The sequence below is a fragment of the Medicago sativa genome, chromosome 3, assembly GCF_051527215.1.
Source record: "Medicago sativa cultivar Bolivia chromosome 3, Bolivia_mono, whole genome shotgun sequence".
Classification (NCBI taxonomy): Eukaryota; Viridiplantae; Streptophyta; class Magnoliopsida; order Fabales; family Fabaceae; genus Medicago; species Medicago sativa.
Genome location: NC_140751.1, coordinates 46719307 through 46745198, shown reverse-complemented (window position 1 = coordinate 46745198; position 25892 = coordinate 46719307). Strand labels below are relative to the sequence as shown.

Below are 25892 nucleotides of genomic sequence, written 5' to 3'. Positions count from 1 at the left end.
GGAGTTCCTAGGTTGAAGTCTATACGGGTAGGTCCTAGGTCATATAGTGTAAACGAGGAGTTTGCTGAGAGCTATTGAATAAGGACTACACTAGTGGATTTCCTTCCTGGCTTGGTAGCCCCCAGATGTAAGCGTGTTGTGCTGAACTGGGTCAACAAACTTCCTGTGTTCTTTACTTTTCTGCACTTTATTTTCTTGTTTTATTTTTGTTTATCGCATAATGTTGAAACATTAATCGGAACATCGCAAACGTTAAAACATCTGACAGAAAATATTAAAACAAGTGCGCTAGAATTTCAATTGGTAACAGAGCAGGCACCCTGCCTGTTTTAGGGTGAGCTCCAGGGAGTACTATTCTAGCACTATGGACAAGGAAGGTGGTTTTGTAAACAGGCCCCCTCTGTTGGATGGGTCCAACTATGATTACTGGAAATCATGCATGAGTGCCTTCCTCAAATCTATTGACAACAAAACATGGAAGGCAGTTCTGAGAGGTTGGGAACATCCTGTGCAACTTGATGCTGATGGCAACAGGACTGATGTGTTGAAACCTGAAGAAGAATGGAGTGCTGATGAAGATGAATTGGCTCTTGGAAACTCAAAAGCTTTGAATGCTCTGTTCAACGGTGTGGACAAAAATATGTTCAGACTAATCAAGCAATGCACTATGGCTAAGGATACTTGGGAGATTCTCAAAACTGCTCATGAAGGCACAACTAAGGTAAAAAGTGCTAAACTCCAACTTCTTACCACTAAATTTGAGAATCTTAAAATGTTAGAAGATGAGAGCATTCAGGATTATCACTTAAATATCCTAGACATTGCAAATTATTTTGAGTCCCTTGGGGAGAAAATCTCTGATGAAAAGCTTGTGAGGAAAATTCTCAGATCTCTACCTAAGAGATTTGACATGAAAGTTACAGCTATAGAAGAAGCTCAGGACATATCTAGTCTAAAGGTTGATGAATTGATAGGATCCCTGCAAAATTTTGAATTAACTATCAATAGCAAGTCTGACAAAAAGGGGAAAGGTATTGCCTTTACTTCTAGTGTGAATGCTGATAATGCACTAGTAGATGTTGAAGATGATGAAGACATGGCAGAGTCTCTGGCACTACTTGGGAGACAGTTCAAGAAGATCTTCAAAAGATTTGACAGAAGGTCCAGATCAAATGGGCAGAACATCCGACCCAACATTGACAGTCAACCAAGTAAAGAGAAGATGACAAGACCTGATGAAGTAGATTTTCACTACAAAGGGGTACAATGTCATGAATGTGAAGGCTATGGTCATATCAGAATAGAGTCTGCCATGTTTCTAAAGAAATAGAAGAAAAGTTTGGCTGTGTCTTGGTCAGATGGGGATGACTCATATGATGAAGTGAAAGTTGAATCTGCTAATCATGTCTCTGCCTTAGCTGGTAGAATAATGTCAAATACTGAGTCTTGTGAGGAAGAAATGTCTTATGAAGAGCTTGCTATATCCTATCATGACCTGATGTCCAAAAACAGTGAACTAACCCAGAAACTTGAAGAGCAAGCAAGAGAGATTGCACAACTGCAGGATGAAAGGTTTGATAATCTGGCTCATATCTCAGAGCTCAATGATGAACTGTCAAGGTTGACTCTTCAACTGAACCAGATTGTTGAACAAACTGGAATGAAGTCTAGAATGAAGTCAGCAGAGTCAATGTTCCAACATTCTGAGGAACATCCGACTAAGAAGAAGTCAAAGATATGGGTTTGTGATCACTGTAGAGAGAAGGGACACATCAGACCCAACTACTTCAAGCTGAAAGGTGAATTCAAGCATTTCCAACAGAATCTGTCCAAGAATGGGTGGAACAACAGAAACACCAAGGCTGGTCTGATTGCTCATACATCCCTCAGAGCATCATCTAAAGAAGACTGGTATTTTGATAGTGGCTGTTCAAGACATATGACTGGTGTTGAAACATATTTGGAGGATGTAAGACCATATGTAACCAGTTATGTCACATTTGGTGTTGGAGCTAAAGGAAAGATTGTGGGAATTGGAAACCTGATAAAACATGGGTTACCAAGACTTGATGATGTGCTGCAAGTCAGAGGACTAACTGCAAACTTGATTAGCATTAGCCTGCTGTGTGATCTAGGTCTGAGAGTAAACTTCACCAAACCAGAATGTCAGACCTCAGATGAGAAAGGGGAAGTTCTTATGAGATGTACAAGATCCAAAGACAATTGCTATTTGTGGGTATCTCAGGAAGAATCATTCATCTCAACATGTCTCTTGAGCAAAGAGGAAAAGATCAAACTGTGGCATCAAAGGTTGGGACATTTATATCTGAAAGGGATGAGGAAGGCCATGTCATCTGAAGCCATCAGAGGCTTACCAGATCTGAAGATTGTTGAAGGCAGCATATGTGGTGAATGTCAGATTGGAAAACAAATGAGGATGTCTCATCCAAGGTTTGAACATCAAACAACCTCTCAAGTAGGCATGGCAATGGGGCGGAGATGGGGACGGGTTTTACATTCCCCGACCCCATACCCGATTCTCATATACTTACTCGTTACCCTACCCATACCCAACGGGGATGAGAAATTGAACCCCATCCCCGTCCCCGACGGGTTCGGGTATCCCCACCCCATCCCCGTCCCCGCATTGAATTTTTTTTTTAATAAAAAATAGAAGTTTTTTTGTACCCCCTAGAGAAATGTTGTAATGCATTATCCTGCAATATGCTCACTTTAACATTTGTTTGACCGATTGATTTAGTTGCTCCTTTAAATATCAATGGTAATTTTTATAACACGACAATTATCAAACAAAATAACATAACATATCAACATAAAATAGTTTTCTACATCTGGGACGGGTTTGGGTATGGGTTCGGGGTGGGTATCTATATACCCGTTACCCGTCCCATACCCGTGTTTCGAAATCGGGGAAAACCCAAACTCATACCCAAACCCAGTCAAAACGGGGAAAACCCGTCAAATTGGGTTTGGTTCGGGTGGGTAACCACGGGTATGGGTTTTGTTGCCATGCCTACTCTCAAGTTCTTGAACTTCTGCACATGGATTTGATGGGACCTATGCAAGTTGAAAGCATTGGTGGAAAGAGGTATGTTCTTGTTGTAGTTGATGATTTCTCTAGGTTCACTTGGGCTAACTTTATTAGAGAAAAATCAGACACCTTTGATGTATTTAAAGAATTGTGTACACAATTACAAAGAGAAAAAAGGTGTGGTATTGTTAAAATCAGGAGTGATCATGGAACTAAATTTGAAAACACTAGGTTTAGTGAATACTGTGCTGAAGAGGGTATTAAACATGAATTTTCATCACCTATAACACCTCAGCAAAATGGTGTGGTGGAAAGAAAAAATATGACTCTTCAAGAATCTGCAAGAGTCATGCTTCATGCTAAACACCTACCATATCGGTTCTGGGCTGAAGCTATGAACACAGCTTGCCACATTCACAACAGGGTGACACTAAGGATTGGTACCACTATAACTCTCTATGAGCTTTGGAAGGGAAGAAAACCTACTGTTAAATACTTTCATGTGTTTGGTAGCAAATGCTATATTTTGTCTGATAGAGATTATAGAAGGAAGATGGACCCTAAGAGTGATGAGGGAATTTTTCTGGGGTACTCCAAAAACAGCAGAGCCTACAGGGTCTACAATTCTAAAACTAAAACTGTGACGGAATCAATCAATGTAGTGATTGATGATGTGCCTAAAGAGAGGGTTCCTGATGTTGATGATGATGTTGTAACACCTACCAGGGAAACTAATGCACCTACTCAGGTGACTGAGTCTGAACCAGAGAAAGATGAAAATAATGATACTGAGCCAGATCAAATGTCCACTAAGAAGGGTCCTTCCACACGAGTTCAGAAGAATCATCCATTAGAACTTGTTATTGGAAATCCTGATGAAGGTGTCACAACCAGAAGATCAGTTGGAGTCATTGCCAACTCTTGTTTTGTGTCCACGATTGAGCCTAAAAATGTCAAAGAAGCTCTGACAGATGAGTTCTGGATTTAAGCAATACAAGAGGAACTGAATCAGTTCAAAAGAAGTGAAGTGTGGGATTTAGTTCCAAGACCTGAAGGTGTAAATGTGATAGGCACCAAGTGGATCTTCAAGAACAAGTCTGATGAACATGGGATTGTGACCAGAAGCAAGGCAAGACTAGTAGCTCAAGGCTACACCCAGATAGAAGGTCTGGATTTTGATGAAACATTTGCTCCTGTGGCTAGACTGGAGTCTATAAAATTACTGCTAGGTGTATCTTGTATTCTCAAATTTAAGCTGTTTCAAATGGATGTTAAAAGTGCCTTTCTGAATGGGTACTTGAATGAGGAAGTCTATGTTGAACAACCTAAAGGATTTATTGATCATAGCTTTCCAAATCATGTGTACAGATTGAAGAAAGCTTTGTATGGATTGAAGTAGGCACCTAGGGCCTGGTATGAAAGACTCACTCAATTTCTTGTAGGTCAATGGTACAGGAAAGGAGGTACAGACAAAACTTTGTTTGTAAAGGATGACAATGGGAGACTGATGATTGCCCAGGTTTATGTTGATGACATTGTTTTTGGTGGAATGTCGAACAAGATGGTTCAACATTTTATTCATCAGATGCAGTCAGAGTTTGAAATAAGCTTAGTTGGTGAATTAACCTATTTTCTTGGTCTTCAAGTTAAACAAATGGAGGATACAATCTTCATTTCTCAGAGTAAATATGCCAAGAACATTGTGAAGAAATTTGGCTTGGATAATGGTGGTCACAAAAGAACTCCAGCTGCAACTCACTTGAAGCTGACAAAGGATGAAGGAGGCATATCTGTTGATCAAAGCATGTATAGAAGCATGATTGGGAGTTTACTATACCTTACTGCAAATAGGCCAGACATCACCTTTGCTATAGGTGTGTGAGCAAGGTATCAAGCTGACCCAAAAATGAGTCATCTTACTCGGGTGAAAAGAATTCTGAAGTACATCAACAACACCAATGACTATGGAATTTTGTACACATCCTGTGAAGATACTAAGCTGATAGGATACTGTGATGCTGACTGGGCTGGAAATGCTGATGATAGGAAAAGTACCTCTGGAGGATGTTTCTTTCTAGGAAATAATCTGATTTCCTGGTTTAGTAAGAAACAGAATTGTGTGTCTTTATCTACTGCTGAAGCTGAATACATAGCAGCTGGGAGTAGTTGTTCTCAACTTGTTTGGATGAAGTAGATGCTGCAGGAGTATAATGTGGAGCAAGATGTTCTGACCTTATACTGTGACAACCTAAGTGCTATCAACATTTCAAAAAATCCTATTCAACATAGCAGAACAAAGCACATTGACATTCGACATCATTTCATCAGGGATCTTGTTGAAGAAAAGGTTGTGACACTTGAGCATGTAGACACAGAGGAGCAACTGGCAGATATTTTTACCAAGGCTTTGGATTCTAAACAATTTGAACATCTAAGAGGCAAGTTAGAAACTTGCCTACATGAGGAAGCCTAATCATCTGCAGTGTGAGGCATGCTGACAAACTTCTATTTTTGCACGTCTTAGTAATGTGGGGTATACAATCAATGATGTACTCCTGATGATCTGAACATTTTTATTTTGCATATTTTGTGGCTAAAAAGGGGGAGAAAATATGTTTGCTTGACTATACTCCCTATCTGTATATGTGCTCTTTTGCATGTATCTATAATATGCCTGTATTTTGTATATGCCTGAATGTTATTACTGCACCTGCTATTCTATGTTGTTGCATTTATTTTGCAACTATTTCAGGCTTATATGTAGATGTTGGCTTTCATGTTGCAACATCTTGATGGTTTGATAGGTCTTCATGATATCTGGGAATCTGTCCTCAGTAATTTTTTGGTTTGTACATGTTCCTTGCTGACATTCTCTAATATGTTGAAACATGTTTATGAAGACTAGTGTAGATGTTAGCACTTGTGCTAGAACATCTCTGTGCTTCTAAGATTCTGGTTCTCTCATATGCTGTTCATGTTCCCTGCAAACGTTCTATACAAGGTCGGAACATGTCTATGAGACTCTGTGTAGATGTTGGCACGCTGCAACATCTTGGTGTAATTCTGAGAATTTACCTTTCTTAGGATTCTTAGTGTACATGTTCCCTGCTACTTCTTTATATTATGGAACATGTCTGATGACTTCTTGAAGTCTAAGTTCTATGTGTGACCTTTGATAGGTCTGCTAGCATGTATCTGCTGATAGTTTGCTAGCTTGTGAATATTCCTTGAATGTCTATGTCCAGATCTTGAATCTTTTATGTTTATGCATTAGGACTTTATCTGTTCAGATTTTCTGTATGCATGTATTCAGGGGGAGTAATGGAATATTCCTGTAAGTAGTCACCCATGAGATCTTATATGCAGGGGGAGTGATACTTCTGTGTGTGCTTGTGATTAAACCAAGCTGGGTGAAGGATGTTGAGGCAGAAGTTTAAACATATGTATCTATCACATCTAAGTGTGGGAATTTGTGTTTCCTGACTACTTCATGCTGTTGGTGATAATTATCTGAAGGCATCCTAATCTGTCACATGTAAGTGTAGGAATTCATTTTTCTGTGCTTCTATGGTTGGTGAGTGACAGTACTCTGTAGGTATGGGAAATTTATTTTTTCCCTTGCCTCTATGTGTGGCAGGTACTCCTGTCTGATGTGCTAAAGGATGTTGGAACATCCTGTGTATGTAGCATTGGACTTTGATTTTCCTCTGCTCTGGAGAGAGCTTGCATCTCTCTAGTTCTGTGTTGGAAGTTATCTTCCTTGACTGTAGCATTGGAATTTATTTTTCCTCTGCTCTTGAGAGAAACTGGTTCTCTCTTCATCTTCTGTACAAGAACTTATGTTCCCTAGTTGTAGCTTAGGAATTTATTCCTCAGCTCTTGAGACTATGCTACTGATCAGATCCGCTGCTGCATGTCTCTGATCCAGTGTAATACATCTGCCAGCTTAAGCTGAGATTGAAGATACGTGAGGTATTCTATGTATGCACACTTTTACTTTCTCTAGAGTGATACTATCTGCTACTTCTTCTTCTTGAATATGTGTTCGTGATGACTTGAGGAAGTGTATCTATGGTGTCTCTTCGGATTCTGTGTGCTAGCTGTTTCTTCATTGGTGTGTGCTCATGCTCTTGGAGGAGTGGTATCTTTGTATCCCTCTGTTACATAAGTATCGGCCTTGATTTGTTTTAGCCAAAAATTTGCCAAAGGGGGAGATTGTTGGGTATTTGTGTTGGCTGCATTGTTGCTAAAACAAATATCCTTATTCTGTAAGTTGGAACCAATGTTCCAGCATGAATTTAGGCAGCTCTGTGCGATGTTGGATACAATGTTCCAACATCCTGGCACGGTTCAGTGTGCCTGAGTTTCTGCCTTATCTGTACGCGCGTATTTTATCGTTTAAGGAAACCATATTTCCTTTACTTACTAACCAAGTAACGCGCATATCTTATAAGAATCAGCTGTGGAATATTACTAAAATAGATATTTTATTTTAGGAAATATTTGTTACGATCTGGAATGTTTCTAAATAGGTTCCGACATATCAGGACTTTCCAGAATTGTTTCTGATTCTGTTTTGCAGGTTTGTTGAACCGATCTGCAAGTTAACTGAAGCCCAATGAATTATTTAGCCCAAGCTGCTCAGTATAAAAGGAAGACTTCAAGACCTAATTGCTCATTCAAGCCGTCATACTAAAAAGTTTAGATCTTTAGTGTTTGAGTCTTCATGTATTCTGTTCTTGTGTCGTTTGTGATGCAAGTCTAGAATCTATTGTGCGTTCTTTCTAGTGTCGTGTTAGATACTTGTTTAGGACTGGTTTTATGAGTATTGATACTCTTGTGCATCAAACCGAAGTTATGAAACAAGGTTTGGTTGTTTGTGTTGGAAGGTAACTTCTATCTTGTTGTGTTTGAGGTCTGATAGGTCACTGGGGCAGTGACTGACCATTAGGATAGTGATATGGGATCTCAGATCTTGGAGTTCCTAGGTTGAAGTCTATACGGATAGGTCCTAGATCATATAGTGTAAACGAGGAGTTTGCTGAGAGCTATTGAATAAGGACTACACTAGTGGATTTCCTTCCTGGCTTGGTAGCCCCCAGATGTAAGCGTGTTGTGCTGAACTGGGTCAACAAACTTCCTGTGTTCTTTACTTTTCTGCACTTTATTTTCTTGTTTTATTTCTATTTATCGCATGATGTTGAAACATTAATCGGAACATCGCAAACGTTAAAACATCTGACAGAACATATTAAAACAAGTGCGCTAGAATTTCATAATATGTTGGAGGGGAATTTCATTGAGATACAAGCAACTTTAGGGAGGAGTTATAGTATTTTAGAACATATATACAAAGAATTTTTTTTGTACTTTGAGTTGGAGGGTATAGTTTCGATAGATGGCTTGAACTTTATTTTTGACGAAGCAAAAAGCTCCAAGGTAACATGCATTGATAAAATAAAAAAGTGGTTTTGTGATCAAGAAATCGTATGGGTTGTGTTATGCGTGTATTTTTGCTATGAAGATTCAAAACGAGATGCCTATTTAGCTGGATGAGATAAACCATCATCGACAGAGGTTATGTTTTGAGGCGACTATGGGTGAATATGGTTTTTCTGTCATGGATAAGTGGAATGGTATTCAATAACATCCTAAAAAGTTCCTTACAAAATGAAACTACATATCAAGGAGATTATACGTCAACTAGCATTTCCATAAGCGAGTATTTTGAATCCACCACCAAAATCAGGTACAAACGAAGGACGCAAAAAAAAAAAAGAGTGATGTATACACTGAATAAGGCTTCCACTAGTTGAGATCCATTTTGTGGGATCGTGTTGATTCCCAATATCGAGATAGCCAAATTTCACAAACAAAGCCTTCATTACCTAAAGGGAAAGTGCTCGTATTGGCAAAGCATCACCTTATCCGTTTCTAAGGCCTACTATGGTCCCAAATCCAAATTTACCACGTATTGATCATGTGCCTTTGTTAATATCACAATTATCAACAACTTTCATGTTTCCATTTTCATCAACCTTCTCACCTTTCTTTTTTATTAGTCTTTTAGTTTTACCTTACCTTTTATTTTCCATCTTTTAATTTTGTTTTTTACTTTGTTTTATTTTAATTTGTTTTTATTTTATTTCTTATTAGGTTTATTTTATTTTTCATTTCATTTTAATTAGTGTCCAAAAAAAACCAAAGTGTCAATGAGTCCAAAATTAACTGTCCAGGGGTCCAAAATATTTTTTCCTCCAAGCCATGCCATAATCAGTGCGGAGTCAAAACTTTCTTTCCAATTTCACCAGAACGCGTTCAATCATCATCAAGTCCATTAATTAAACGCGGTCTCTAATTTCCAAATCCATCAACCTTTGAACCTATAAATAGAGCCTTCATCCCTCACAATTTCACACACCAAAAGTTCTCTTGAGTTGTCAAAGAACTTTTCTCTCTTCTCTCTCATTTAACTTGTGTTGACGAGATATGCTTTTCTTCTCCCTCTTTTTTTCTGTCCCTTCGGAATTTTGTCCCTTTGGTAATTTTGTCCCTTCGGTTGTCCCTTCCTTTTATTTTCTTTTATTTTCTTGCATTTTTATTTCTTTTTAGCATTTTTTTTATTTTTATTTAGCATTTTAATTATTATCATTTATTTTCCAGCAATTAGAATGTATTTAGGTCCAATGTAAATATAAATGAGAAAATGTGTGTGTGTGTGTGTGTGTGTGTGTGTGTGTGTGTGTGTGTGTGTGTGTCTTTTTTTTTTTACCGCTTTATATATATCAAAAAATACAAAAAAATTAGATTAGGGATTTTGTGGTGATCCAACGTCACTACAAAAATCCATGCGCTTTTATTTTTATTGCTCCGTTAGTTTAATTTTCATTAATATTCAAAAACAACAAAAACATTCAAATAACAAAAATCACAAAAATATTTTCATAATAAACCTTGATTTTCAATCAAGTGATCGTTCTTTTTATTTTCTTTCTTAATCAAATATCAAATCAATTTTAATCATACTTTGAGTCTATTTTCTTTCAATATAAAAAATACAAACCAATTCTCATTTGCCACTTGGCTTTTATTTTAAAACCTTTTTCAAAAACTAATAAAAAATATACAACCAATCAAACGTCAATTTCTACCCCGACCTTCGTGATTTTGATCCTTCATGGGTACGTAGGCAAAGGACACTCGTCCTCATCGTCGTGGGTTGAGCAAAAGCTCCTAGGGCATAAGCCCTCATCGTCGTGGGTTGAGCAAAAGCTCTTAGGGCATAAGCCCTCATCGTCGTCGGTTGAGCAAAAGCTCCAGGGCATGAGCCCTTATCTATAAATGAGTATGCATGGACTCAACATCTTACGTCTTAGAAACTTCATGAATATCTATGACATCTTAACAACTTGACAACTTCATAACGACTCGACGACTTAACAACTTCATATCATCTTAACGTCTTAACATCTTAACATCTTAAACCATCATATATAATTCACATTAATACTCATATAACAATATCACATTGATAGTATTAACAGCAACATGACAACACACAATTAATTCATCATATATCATCGTATTCAAGTATCAACAATTCATTATGCATCTTTGTAAGAACATAAATAATCATGCACAACATATTTTCATGTCAAACCAAGGCTACTGGAAAGATATCACAATTATCAACAACTTTCATGTTTACAACAAAGATCAATTCAAAACAGAAACATATGAACAAAACGCAAAAACATGAAACAGAGAATGTTGTCACTGTTCAATTTCGCTAAGACCTCCTTGTAGTATTTTCATCATAACTCAAAGACCAAACATCATTTTCACGTCAAACCAAAGCCACTGGAAAGCTAACAAAATTATCTAAAACTTTCATGTTTACACCTAAGACCAATTCTGTACCGATCAATACTAGTTTTCATTTTAAATTTGGAAAAGTTGTGTTGAAAGTCCATAAAAATTCACTGTGACCTACGTGCAGGCAAAAGTTGTGCTGAAAGTCCATAAAAATTCACTGTGACCTAGGGGCACAAAAAAGGAATATATTCCCGGTGGACTGAAAACCCGAAAGGGCGGTCCAAGCAAAAGTTAGGGATTTTCAAAAGAAGAAAAAAACAAAAAAAACATGAATGCTGAAGCGTACCAGTGGAAGAACACTCTGCGCCGGTTTACAAATGGCAACTTCTTCTAGACTTTTGGTCAACAATGGGCTTTATCCCCATGAACATCAGCTGCTACCTTGTGCCAGGCTCCACCCCATCAACTGCTCAACTTGTTCACAATAGTATCATCTCCAAGGAAATTTGCCGAGTGTTTGTACTGCGATGTCAGTCCGCCTCTCATCTTACATGTCTTGTATCGTTTCATCAAGTCACCTGTCTTGTACAGTTTTATACGGTCACACAAGTTACGTCCATACATTCATACATTTATACATCAATAATTTCACATATTCATACACAACATATACACCACATCATTCATACATGGTTGCATCAGTCACTCAAAGACTCATTTGGCTATATCCTTTCAGGTCGGTCCCCACTCAACCTTTATCTTATCAAGTGTATCATTCCCCGCTTTTCCGAATTACGGAATTTCAAGTGTTTCAATTCCCCGCTTTGTCTGATTACAGAATGTCAAGTGTTTCAATTCCCTGCTTTGTCGGATTACGGAATTTCAAGTGTTTCAATTCCCCGCTTTGTCGGATTACGGAATGTCAAGTGTTTTAATTCCCCGCTTTGTCGGATTACGGAATATCAAAATCTTCATTCCCCGCGTTGTCGGATTACGGAATTCAAGTGTTTCAATTCCCCGCTTTGTCGGATTACGGAATGTCAAGTGTTTCAATTCCCCGCTTTGTCGGATTAAGGAATGTCAAGTGTTTTAATTCCCTGCTTTGTCGGATAATGGAATATCAAAAGCATCACTCCCCGGTTTGTCGGATTACGGAATATCAAAAGCATCATTCCCCGGTTTGTCGAATTATGGAATATCAAAAGTCTCATTCCCCGGTTTATCGGATTACGGAATATCAAAAGTCTTATTCCCCGGTTTATCGGATTACGGAATATCAAAACTTTTTCCCCGGTTTATCGGATTACGGAATATCAAAAGTGTCTTTCCCCGTTTTGTCGGATTACGGAAGGTCAAAAGCGTCATTCCCCGGCTTGCCGGATTACGGAATATCAAAGTCTCATTCCCCGATTTATCGCATTACAAAATATCAAAAACTTCATTCCCCGCGTTGTCGGATTACGGAATATCAAGTGTTTCATTCCCCGGATTGTCGGATTACGGAATATAAAGTGTTTCATTCCCCGTTTTGTCGGATGACGGAATGTCAATAGTTTCATCTTCCGGTATGTCGGATGACGAGACGTCACTCAATTTCTATTCTCTCAAGGGTCATTCCCCGTTCTGTCGGATCACGGAATGTCAAAAGTGTCATCCCCAGTGTGTCTGGTCAAGAGATGTCACCCCAAGGTTTTGTCTTCATACAACTATCAATACGGTAGTAGACAATCTTTTCCCCGGTGAAACTACATTCCCCAGCGGTGTCGGATCCCTTTCTTTAACGAATTGAGTATCCTGTTGTTTGTTTTTCATCTCAGTCAAATCATCTTTGCCGTCCTGCATTCATTCTCGCATCATGAGCATTTCACAGCATCTTAGGTCCAAAATTGGTGTACTTTTGTATTTAAGTCTCATCGGTCTGTCAAAATTCCATCTTCAAATCTCCGGACGAAGAAACTTAAATAGGGGCATCTGTCATACCCCAATTTTTGACCTAAGGTCCCACATTCATGCGCCGTTTGACCCTGATTAGTCTTTGACTTTTAAGAGAAAAATTCGGCAGAAAGGTATCTTAAAATACCTCCTGTTTGGTTCCGAGTCGGGCCCACTTCTCTCTTTATATTTTTAGTTTTCTTTAGTTTTTTATTATTTGTTATTTACTCCTTAATTTCCATCTTTTATTTAATTTTATAATTTTAATTTTAATTTCTAATTTTTATTTTATATTTTAATTAGTCATTTTTCATATTTTTATTTTGGTCACTTTTATTTTATTGTCTAAGTCAAAAAAAAAAAAACAAAGTGTCGATAGGTCCAAAAATAAAATGTCCAAGGTCCAAAAAATTTCAAGTCAAGTGTCAACTTTCACATTCCTCTTAACCACCATTCAAATCACCATCAAAATCCATTAAACCATTTTTCCATTTTCATCAACCTTCTCACCTTTCTTTTTTATTAGTCTTTTAGTTTTACCTTACCTTTTATTTTCCATCTTTTAATTTTGTTTTTTACTTTGTTTTATTTTAATTTGTTTTTATTTTATTTCTTATTAGGTTTTTTTTATTTTTCATTTCATTTTAATTAGTGTCCAAAAAAAACCAAAGTGTCAATGAGTCCAAAATTAACTGTCCAGGGGTCCAAAATATTTTTTCCTCCAAGCCATGCCATAATCAGTGCGGAGTCAAAACTTTCTTTCCAATTTCACCAGAACGCGTTCAATCATCATCAAGTCCATTAATTAAACGCGGTCTCTAATTTCCAAATCCATCAACCTTTGAACCTATAAATAGAGCCCTCATCCCTCACAATTTCACACACCAAAAGTTCTCTTGAGTTGTCAAAGAACTTTTCTCTCTTCTCTCTCATTTAGCTTGTGTTGACGAGCTATTCTTTTCTTCTCCCTCTTTTTTTCTGTCCCTTCGGAATTTTGTCCCTTCGGTTGTCCCTTCCTTTTATTTTCTTTTATTTTCTTGCATTTTTATTTCTTTTTAGCATTTTTTTTATTTTTATTTAGCATTTTAATTATTATCATTTATTTTTCAGCAATTAGAATGTATTTAGGTCCAATGTAAATATAAATGAGAAAAAGTGTGTGTGTGTGTGTGTGTGTCTTTTATTTTTTTTTCTTACCGCTTTATATATATCAAAAAATACAAAAAAATTAGATTAAGGATTTTGTGGTGATCCAACGTCACTACAAAAATCCACGCGCTTTTATTTTTATTGCTCCGTTAGTTTAATTTTCATTAATATTCAAAAACAAAAATAACATTCAAATAACAAAAATCACAAAAAAAATATTTTCATAATAAACCTTGATTTTCAATCAAGTGATCGTTCTTTTTATTTTCTTTCTTAATTAAATATCAAATCAATTTTAATCATACTTTGAGTCTATTTTCTTTCAATATAAAAAATACAAACCAATTCTCATTTTCCACTTGGCTTTTATTTTAAAACCTTTTTCAAAAACTAATAAAAAAACATACAACCAATCAAACATCAATTTCTACCCCGAACTATGTGATTTTGATCCTTCACAGGTACGTATGCAAAGGACAGTCGTGAAAATAAAAGAGTGAGTCAAACGCTAATCAAATAGCCTTGATCTCTGAAAAAGGACGCGACAAATTCAAAACAGAAACATATGAACAAAACGCAAAAACATGAAACAGAGAAAGTTGACACTGTGCAATTTCGCTAAGACCTCCTTGTAGTATTTTCATCATAACTCAAAGACCAAACATCATTTTCACGTCAAACCAAAGCCACTGGAAATCTAACAAAATTATCTAAAACTTTCATGTTTACGCCTAAGACCAATTCTGTACCGATCAATACCAGTTTTCATTTTAAATTTGGAAAAGTTGTGCTGAAAGTCCATAAAAATTCACTGTGACCTACGTGCAGTAATTTGACCAAACTGAAGTTCTATAAATCCTTTTGAAGTCAAACCAACGGCATTAGAAAGCTAACATCGATACCTACAACTATTGTGTTTACACCTAAAGCCAATTCAAAACTGAAATGTGTGAAAAAGATGCAAAAACATGAAACAGAGAATGTTGTCAGAGATAGCTCTCGGGAAAACTCCATTTTTCATCCCAAAATCCCAATTTTGAATCCCCTAAGCCGAAATTTGGTCCCAAAGTTTGTTTAAACATTTCTAAACATGAAAAGACACCCAAATCCATATAAAACTTGAACTAAAACACCCTTTCAACAAAAATCACCATTTGACACATTTTTCATGAAAACCTTCAAGAACAGCATAAATTCACTTCAAGTTCTATGATTATGATTACCCATTGCGTCAATCATTAACAAAAACATATCATAACAATAACAGCAACAAGCAGCCATGAATTCAATAACAACAACATTATATTTCATCAATTTTGAGTGAAACCTAATTTCTCTAATCATCAAAATCAAACAACAACACCATTTATTCTCAATTCTTCACTTAAACCCTAATTCTCGATCTCTCAAAACTCTTCCTACAACTCGTTAAATCTAATCATTATAATCATACACATAATAGTAATGAATGCTAGTCTCACCCTTACCTTAGAATTATCGATGCAGCCTTTTCTCTCTTCTCTTTGTCTTCTCTTCTCTTATCTTATCTTCTCTTCTCTCTAAACCTTGTTTTCTCCAAAAACTGATCATACGTTCTATGTCTTTCTAAACCTAACTTCTCTTATTTATAACCCCTCATCTAATTTCTCTTACACCTCAAAATTACTCTTTTCCTCATAATCTTATTTATTTCTAAATTAAATATATATCTCTCCCACTTAATAATATTAATACACCAAATAACACATAATAACATATTTCATCAAAATATATATGTATATAATATTTTAACACCAAATAACAAACATACCTTTTCACTGAATAACAAATATATTTCTACATCAGATAACATATATATTTCCACACAAAATAACAAATATATTTCTACACTAAATAACATATATATTTCTACACAAAATAACAAATATATTTCTACACCAAATAACATATATATTTCTACACAAAATAACAAATATATCTCTACATCAAATAACAAATATGGGAGCCCCTAATATGAACCCCAAAGAAAAGGGTCCACCGGTGGACCTGTACAAGTGACCTACAACATCAGGTCACTTTCAATTAATAATTATGTAAATAAGAAATACCCATAATATCCCAATATGCTGTCAAAAAAAAAAAAACACTATCCTCCTAATCATCTCAACATGGTAGATCTGCAATTAAATTCACTTCTAGAGTCGGTGTATAGAAGGAGAATGAGCTAAAAAAAAGTATTGACAACATTGGTTCTATAGATATTGGATTTACATTTGTTTTTATTTTGGAAGTTCAATCTTGTGTTTTGCTTGAATCAGCAAAGTATAACAATGGAAAGTTTTCTACTCAAATCTAGACAGTGGATCTGGACCCATTTTTCACTTTCAAGTTTAATCCTCCGATTTGGATCTACAATGAAGGTTGAATAATACATAAATTGCTATTAACTTTTAGAATTTTGCTTTAGGAAAATTAACCTTTCATATATGTCAGAGCTATTTCGTTTTTGTTTTGGTTACAATATATGTCAGACCTATTTTCTTTTGGATGTAATCCCTTGGCTACGTGAGACAAACAAAAACCCAAGCAACATTTTGTTAATTTAACTTTAATGTCAGTTATATGAAAAAAAATTACAATTAGCTTGGAAAATATAAAAAATTAAGCAACCCAAGACCATTGAGTTTGGTGGTTTGTATCAGGAAGTTCTTTTCAACTGATTTTGTTGCATATGGTTGTCATGAAGGCCAATATTTGGGGAACAATGAGGTGGTGTTGGGTGAGGTTCCAACGCGAGAGAGAGAGGTGAAGCATGAAGGTCCAACAATGGAGGTGTAAAATACAGATAATTTGGAGAAGGGAGAGGCATTTTGTAAAGGAGACGTGCCTCACTTTATTAAAATTTAAATTAAAATTATTAACATGGAGGGTAACTGGTTGTTGTAGGTCATATGCATAGGTCCACCATTGGACCTTTATTTTTAAGGTCCATATTAGGGGCACCCAACAAATATATTTCTACACAAAATATACCCACAACTTAATATTTATTTTATTTTCGAATCTTATTTTATTAAACAATAAAATAAGTCACAACGTCTCATAAATTTCTCTAAAATCATATAAATCACATAAATCTTATAAATCACACTAATCATATAAATATATTCTAAAACTCATTAAAATAATTAAATAATGGAAACGGGCATTACAACTCTACCCCCCTTAAAAGAATTTCGTCCTCGAAATTCAAAGCACAAGAGGAAAATGAATTTAATTATTACTTGAATATCTTAAACAAAATAGTAACTTCAAACATTACACAAAAACCACATTAAGGTTAGTCAGTCAAACATGATCACATAATAAAACATAACCATTAAATAGAAAACACAACGATAGTATTCTACCGTCACACGACACAACGACTCATCTACTTGGCCGGACGGACCGACCTACTCTGATACCAATTGTAACACCCCGTTTTCCCAACGTAAAATTTTCATAAATAAAATCAGAGTTTTTCATCATAAAACGGAATGTCACATTTCTTAAAAATCATAAATGGAATAAATAATAATTTATCCTTCAAAACGTTCAACAACATAATATTTAAAACATCGCAGCGGAATAGTTTGACAACTTAAATAATCTTTGGCACAAGGGCCTCAATATAAAATCTCACAAAACTTAGTTCAAAATCAATTCTTGAAAGATTCATAAAGTAATACGTAAGGAACAGAAAGTAAAGACATAATTTCATCCCGTTACGTATCAGAGAACCTAAGACACACACTTGTGAGGAGTCCACTCACGACCGCAACTAATCTTGGTTACATGCAAGTTACCCATACGAAGAGCAACATTTTCAAGCAGAAGGGTGAGATTTCACAAAACAATAATATTAGGCATATAATTCAACAATTATATCTGACATCTTAAACTTCATTAACTAGCATCATTAATCTTCCTACATTAGTCATAAACTTCATCATACATCATCAAAAATACAATCATAAACATCATATATCATCATAAGTACAAACATAAACGTCATCATATATCATCATAAATATATTCATAAAACCATTTCAATTGGTTTTGGCCCGATTCAATATTCTGCTTCCTATCTCAGCTGCCATGTTTGATTGGCAGGCTGAGATGTCTTCTCTTGCAATCGCTCCCAAAGTTGCAAGGGTTATTCCACCGCCTGCACCATCTGTCTTTCCTGCTGTTTCTTTTGCACAGGCTCTCATGGCTTCGACTAAGACCTCCCCCAATGCCAATTTGCCGAAGCCAACAATTCTTGGGGAAACACTTAGTATCAAAATCACACAGGACCTATATGAACGTGGAATGAATTTTTGTAAGACTAACCTATGGGGACGTCTGGTTTTAAACAAAGGAGAGAAGTCCTACTCTACAAAGGAAATTGAATCGAAATTACAGAAGCAATGGAAGACTGCAGGAGCCTGGCGCATGATGTCCCTAGGAAGAGGGTATTACAAATTCTTCTTTGCTTCAGAGATGGATAAGTGTAATGTCTGGGCAGCGGGCACAGTTACCTTAAAATCAGGTGTCCTTCGGCTTTTCGAGTGGTCCAAGGATTTCAATATGCACACGCAGCGAAACACTCACGCTCAGGTTAGGATTCGTCTGCTAGAACTACCGCAGGAGTACTGGATGGAACAGACACTCTGGGAGATTGCAAGTGCGGTGGACACCCCTCTTGTGATGGACAATGCAACGTCAAAGCAACTATTTGGACATTATGCAAGGATTCTAGTCGATATGGATTTCTCCCGTAAGATTTTTCATGAAAATGTTGTCGAGAGGGAAGGATATGCTTTCTCGGTTGCGGTGGCCTATGAATGGCTGCCCGATTTTTGTTCTCATTGTCAGAATATTGGGCATGATGTCACTGTCTGCAGAAGATTGTACCCTAGGAAGGAACCAACAAAGGAAACAACAACTGCCAAGGAACAAATAGCACTTGTGAAGAAGCAGATACAGATAACGAAAGCTACATGGGTTCCAAGGACTGACAACCCTTCAGGTATAGGCTCCTCTCTGGCTTTTGGCGCAACACAAACCATTACTCCAGAACCGGTTCTTGTGGAAGAGGAAAGGGAAACAAATGATGAACTTCAGCATGATATACAAGTTTCCGGCCATAAAGAAACAGAAACAGCAACGGCTTCATTGCAAATTGAAACAATTCAGAACCAAGAGGTGTTTTATCTTGGTTTTCGGGTGTCAAACATTGATTACGTTTGAACCTTTCTAACCTTTGATATCTCATTTTTTCTTGGGAAGGGAAGAATAAGCAAAACCCTTGAGAATCGAGGTCCGGGAGTTGTTTTCGCTACGGGAAGGTGTTAGGCACCCATAACGACTATAGTACCCTATAGGAACCGTCTTTATTTTCTACGCGCGCGCTTTATTTTTAAATGCTATTTAGGAAATGATATTTACATCTAAAGGTTTACTAAGTGAAGAATTGGAGGGAGAAGAATATTTGAATTTTTGTTTTATTTGAATTGAAGGAAATTTGATTCCTTGCCTACGTGCCCTTTTAAGGGATCAAATCCACCGTAGTTCTCTTCCAAAAAATGTTTTTTTGTTTTTGTTGGTTGATTTTAAGTTTGAAAATGGAATTTTGAAGAATGAGAGAGAGAGGCCTCAAGGGCATAAGATTGTGAAATTGTGAAGTTGAATTAGTTATTTTGCAAAAGAAGTCTAAGTATGGTTAAAGTTCATTAAAATTTTGTTTAAGAAAATAAAAGGAAAATCAATGGGATTTGATCCCAAGGTTTATTTAGAAAATGATTTGAATGATATTGTTCATGTTTATTTGAAAAATGATTTTTTCTAAGTGTAAAGCCTAAGCATTCATCTAAACATGCAATCCTAAACATACATCTAAACATGCATATCCTAGCCATACATCTAGAAATATCTATGTGATGTGTGTGCATGTGTCGGTGTTTGTGTCGGTGTACATCATTAGAGTCCATTGTCCTTTACATTATGCCCTAGTTTACATGCTATGGTCTTGCAAGAATTAAAATTGCATAAAAGCAAAGTACAAAAAATCCTAGGTTTTTACATACTAAATCTTTAAAGCTATGGAAATGAAGTGAGATGAGGAATGCTTATGAATGAATGAAACATGAAGTAAAATGGTTAGTAGGATAAGGTACAATAGCATGAAAATTATAAGCAAAAGGAACATTAAACAAAGTGGCACAAAACTAAAAAAGGTGATTAAACTCTTAGCAAAATATGCCTAAAATTTATCATGATAATAAGACAAGTGTATGACCTATAATTCCCATATCATGACAATGTTCAAAGATTCTCATCACAATCAACAAAATGAGAATTACAAGAACACATTCAAGTCAAAAAATCATGTTATATTTTAGGCATATTTGGCATTTAATTTTCACAAACAATATTCACATAACTTGTAAGACAAGTAAACTCACACAATATATTCACATGCATTAAAACACTTCAAAACAGCAAGAAAATCTATTGCAAGCTCTCACTTCGCAAATTAATATCATGTATCATGATTAGGGATCAAGAGCATGTGCTTTTCACAAATTTTTAATACAAAAACATCACAAAATAACAAGAAACACATCACATTATTTCATCAAGTTTTAAAGTGCAAAATTCATCACAAAAACACCACAAAATTAACAAGAAATGTATATGAAAATTTTTAGAATTTTTTAGAAAATTTTTAGACTCAAGAACATATAAAAACTTCACAATTTTTTTTTACAAAAAATAGTAAACAACAATCAAAAAAAAAAATACCACACATTTTTAATTAAGATTTGACACATAATATCATCACAAAAATATCAAGAAAAGGATCAGGAACACATGGGAAATTTTTTAGGAATTTTATAAAACAAAAATAAGCATGCAGGGGTGTATATAGCAGGTAAACAAGTGCACATAGCAAAAAAACAACAAAAACGAAAAGAAATACCCAGGCCCAAAGGGAATATGGATCCTGGACTATCCAAACGTATCAGGGACATTGGATTGATCCAGGATCCTAAACCCTAGATCAAACGGTGCAAGCATATGGTCCAGGAGTGAACTAGACTGGTTCAAGTGAACCGGTCTGGTTCACGTCCCTTTAAAAACACAAGGGACCGGTCCAAAGCCATTTCCCACTTCTCTTTATCTCTCTCTTATCTCAAACCTAGTGAGAGAAGCTCTCACTTCTCTCTAAGATTCCATCGTCTTCTCTGACGAACACTACGACGGAGGTACCGTGGCTGCCAGTGGCGCCGCCGTACCTGAACCCTTTTTCTGAAAAAATTTTATGTCGTTGTGTTCGTCTTGGACTCCTCTTCATGGTTTTGACACTCGTTTTTGGAAATGAGGCTTAGATTTGAACAGATCTATGCTTGAAGCTTACGTTCCTAGGGTTTCAAATCTTTTTCTGATCTTCTTGGAGCTAAACCCTAGTCTAACCTATTTTCTTCGCTGATGATGATTATGAACTCGGATTCATGAAATAAACGGTGAATCTTGGAGAGATTACATTTTAGGGTTTCGGTTTCAAAGTTTTTCGAGTGTTTTCAAAATTTTCACTTCGATTCACCGTTTATTTTCAATTTTTAGCCTTCGATGATGATTATGAGCAAAAACGAGAAGGTCTTTATGTGTTTACCTGAGTTTGATTGGAGATTCGAACGAATAGATCCTTACAAGCTTCTGGTAAGTTCTGAACTGAAAATAAATCGGTTCTTCTTTTCTTCTTCTTCACTGGTTTGATTCTGCTTCGATCTCTCTTCTTTTCTCCCTTTTGCACTGTGATCGCACAATTTCTTCGAACTTGTGCTTGAATTGCAGTTCCTTCAATTCGATGATGAAGATTCGAACTCGAATCTCTGAGAATTGCAACGAACTAGCTTCAATTCAGTTCAATTCGTTGTTCTGGAAACTTAGGGTTTTCACTATGTTCTTCGTGTTCTTGTTATTTCTGGCTTTTTGATCGTAACAGAATAGAGAGAGAAGGTGATGATCTGTTTCTGTGATTTTTGATGTGTTGGCGCAATCTGAGTGGGATTGTGATGATTAGGACCTTTTATAGCTTGACATGTGTGCCTGAGAGCCAATAATGGCTTGCCACGCATTCTGGACCTTAACTGATTTTGGAATTGACTGGCCTTTTGGACTTGAGGGCTTTTCTGCAAAAAAGAGAAGTTGTGGACTAACCTGCAAATTTTAAAAAAAAAGGACCAAACTGCAAATCTTTTAAAAAAAGGACTACACTGTAATTTTTAAAACTTTGGGGACCAAAACGCAATTAACCAAAAAAATAACTAAAAAAAATAAAAGTTTGACTTGGAGGACCAAAATGCAAATTGGAAAAGATTTTAAAGGAAAAAGAAAATAAAAAAAATAGAAGAAAGGACTAAAGTGCAAAAAATTAATAAAATTGAATTAAAAAATGTAATTTGGAATAAACGTAAAGTGAAACCAATAAAAAACACAAAATGGACTAAAACGAACCAACTACGAAATTTCGTGTGAAATGACCAAAATGCCCCTGGGGACTAAAACGACTCAAAATGACTCAGATGCAATTTTAAAATGGATTTTATCATGAAATTAAAGCAAGAGTTTATTTAAACCAAATGAAAAGACTCAGAGACAATTTTTAGAATTTAAACAGAGTTTTAACACATGAAAAGACTAAAATGCCCCTAGGGGCTAAACTGACTTAAAATGACTTCAAAGGTGATTTTTTGAAATGGATTTTGACATGGAAATAAAATGAAGACTTATTCAAACCAGTTGAAAAGACTCAAACAATTTTTAAAGACTAAAATGAGTTTGAATGCAGGAAATGACTAAAATACCCTTTTTCATGAATTTTGCAAATAATATTGAAATAAAATGCAGAGAAAGATGCAATTGATCAGAGACAAATTCAAATGACTTGGAATGTAAGAAGAATATTTTGAATGACTTGAAATGCAAGTAAAGAAGGATTGAGCCAGTATTTTTAGGTCCAAAATTAGGGTATAACAGCTGCCCCTATTTAAGTTTCTTTGCCCGGAGAGTCGAAAGACGAAGTCTTTGATTTGACGGGACGAAGATACTTAAATATTAACATTTGCACTGTTTTTGGACATAACAATACGCTCTCAGATTTTCAAAATATGAATGCCATGCAACATTTTGATTATGAATGCAAGACAAGCGAACTGGAGTCTACAGAGCATGTCACATCACTGGGGATTTAGGTAGACATCGACAGGGTAGACAAACCAGGGGACAAAAGCTAGGTACAAGCTGTTCTTTGGATCGAACTTGCCACTTGACCATGGAACACAAGCAAGAGATGGGTACAAGCTGCTCTTTGGATCGAACTTGCTGCTTGACTGGGAATAGAAATACAAGACAGGTACAAGCTATTCTTTGGATCGAACTTGGCACTTGACCGGAGACATAGTCATATAGGAAGATATAAGCTGTTCTTTGGATCGAACTTGTCGCTTGATTGAAGATACACATAGACAGGCAGGTGCAATCTGTTCTTTGGATCGAACTTGTCGTTTGACCGATAACAAAAATAAGCAGGGTACAAACTGTTCTTTGGATCGAACTCGTCGTTTGACCGGAAATGTAGGCATACAAGCAGGTACAAGCTGTTCTTTGGATCGAACTAGCCACTTGACTGATAACAAGATACAAATTGGAAGTTTGATTTGGACAGATACAAATTGAGAGTAAGTTGATATTGACTTGACTTGAAAATAGACATGACCATTTTGTTGGCCCAAAAGCAAATTGAGAGTGGATTAACATTGACAAAGACATTGAATTGAAAGTTTGAGGTTGAAAGAGAGATTAATCAGAGACATAGACATAGACATTGAATTGGAAAGTTGAAATTGAATTGAATTGGAGATTGGAATTGAGTTGAATTGGAGATTGAAACTGAATTGAATTGGAAGTTGAAACTGAGTTAAATTGACATTGAGATTGGATTGAAAGTTGAGGTTGAATTGAATTTGACAGTTGAATTGAAATTGAGATTGGATTGAAATTGGAGATTGAAATTGAGAGTTGAGATTGAATTGAATTTGACAGTGAAGATTGAATTGAATTGAAATTGGGATTGGATTGAAAGTTGAGATTGGATTGAATTTGACAGTGAAGATTGGAAATGCAATATGTATGTATGGTATAACAAGATTATTAAATGTATGAGCACATAAAATGCATGATTATGCATGTATGAATGCTTGAAATGCATGATTGGTTTGTAGTTTGACAGAGAATTTTCACAGAGATAGACAAAACATTGGAAGATTGGGCACGTAGTGGCTCGTGCTACAACATATTCACATGGAAATCCTCTTTGGCGAGACCTACGTTGGAAGACGTATCAAAACCATGGTTGAGGGCAATAAAACTTGTAGAGGAGGGACCCTTGGAAGATTCTTGGATACAGGTCGCCGTTTGTTAGGCGTGTTAGTGCTGGGTAAATGTTGGATGTTCGCATCTGTGGTCAATGCTTTTCATTCTTTCGTTCTTTCTTTTATTTTCAATCCCATTTTTGCCTGAACCGCCCTTTCGGGTTTTCGATTCACCGGGGAATAAAATTATTTTCATTGCCCCATTTTTGCCTGAATTGCCTTCATAGGTTGTCAATTAGCGGGGTGCTCATTTTTGCCTAAGCCGCCCTTTCGGGTTTTCGACTTAGCGAGCTTTTTATTTGCATTTTTTCTTAAAATTTCCATTCTGTTTTTTTCATTCTTTCCATTGACCACAGATCATCCTGGGGAGTAACCTGCTTGTAACATGTACTGAAATAGACATTGACATTCATTTATTCATGCATGTTTCATTGGAATGTACCCTATTGCTCAGGTTTGCTTTCAAAATAGACAGAAAAAGATTTTTTTCCAATTTTAAAAGATATTTGTTTCAGACATTGACATTATCAAATAGAAAGAAAATATTTTGTATATAGCATTGAAAGTAGAAAGAAAAATAGAGTTTCAAACAATAGCACAGGCTCAAATTGATGTAGGAGAGTGAAAGTCAGCCAAAGGCATAACCCCACGGATTTACAAAGCTTGGAAAATGGTAATTTTATTGGTTGGTGGTATATTGAACACGATGATCGCTACATTTCATAGAAATTTTGAATTCACAAGTACAGAAGCTTCTGATGAAAATGATCATTGACAGCTGCGGATGCCCCAAGGGGTGATGGTGATTTGCCAGATATAGTTACTTGTCTTTTATTGTCAACCTCATTTTTGCATGAACCGCCCTTTCGGGTTTTCGGCTCATCGAGGCGCTCATTCTTGCCTGAGTTGCATACAATCTCAGCGAGCTTTTTCATATTCATTTTTTTTTGTCCCTAACTTTTGCCTGGATCGCCCTTTCGGGTTTTCGATCCACCGGGAAGCGCATTTTTGCCTAGGCCGCCCTTTCGGGTTTTCGACCTACCACGCTGTTCTTTTCTTTTTAGACAAAGTATTTCTTGACTATATCGGCATTGACAGGATTCGGAAGTTCAACACCATCCATGTGTGTAAGAATCAAAGCACCACCGGAGAAAGCCTTCTTGACAACATAAGGACCTTCATAGTTAGGTGTCCACTTGCCCCTTGGGTCGGGTTGCTGGCTTATTCTTCTTTTCAATACAAGTTTGCCTTCCTTGAATTCTCGAGGTCGGACTTTCTTGTTAAAAGCATTCTTCATTCGCACTTGATACAACTGTCCATGAGCCATAGCATCCATACGTTTCTCTTCAATTAAGTTCAACTGATCGTACCGACTTTGGCACCATTTAGCCTCAGTTAATTTTGCTTCCATGATTACTCGAAGTGAGGGAATCTCCACTTCCAGTGTAACACCCCGTTCTCCCAACAGCGTAATATTAGTT

The 25892-nt window shown here is 36.3% G+C and overlaps 1 protein-coding gene across 1 annotated transcript; it reads left to right on the top strand.

The window, feature by feature from the left end:
* The first annotated feature begins 364 nt into the window (after positions 1–364).
* Positions 365–1330, top strand: LOC146937774 (uncharacterized). Its single transcript, XM_085749519.1, has one exon. The coding sequence runs from the start codon at positions 365–367 to the stop codon at positions 1328–1330; it is 966 nt and encodes a 321-aa protein (XP_085605645.1).
* The last annotated feature ends 24562 nt before the right edge of the window (positions 1331–25892 follow it).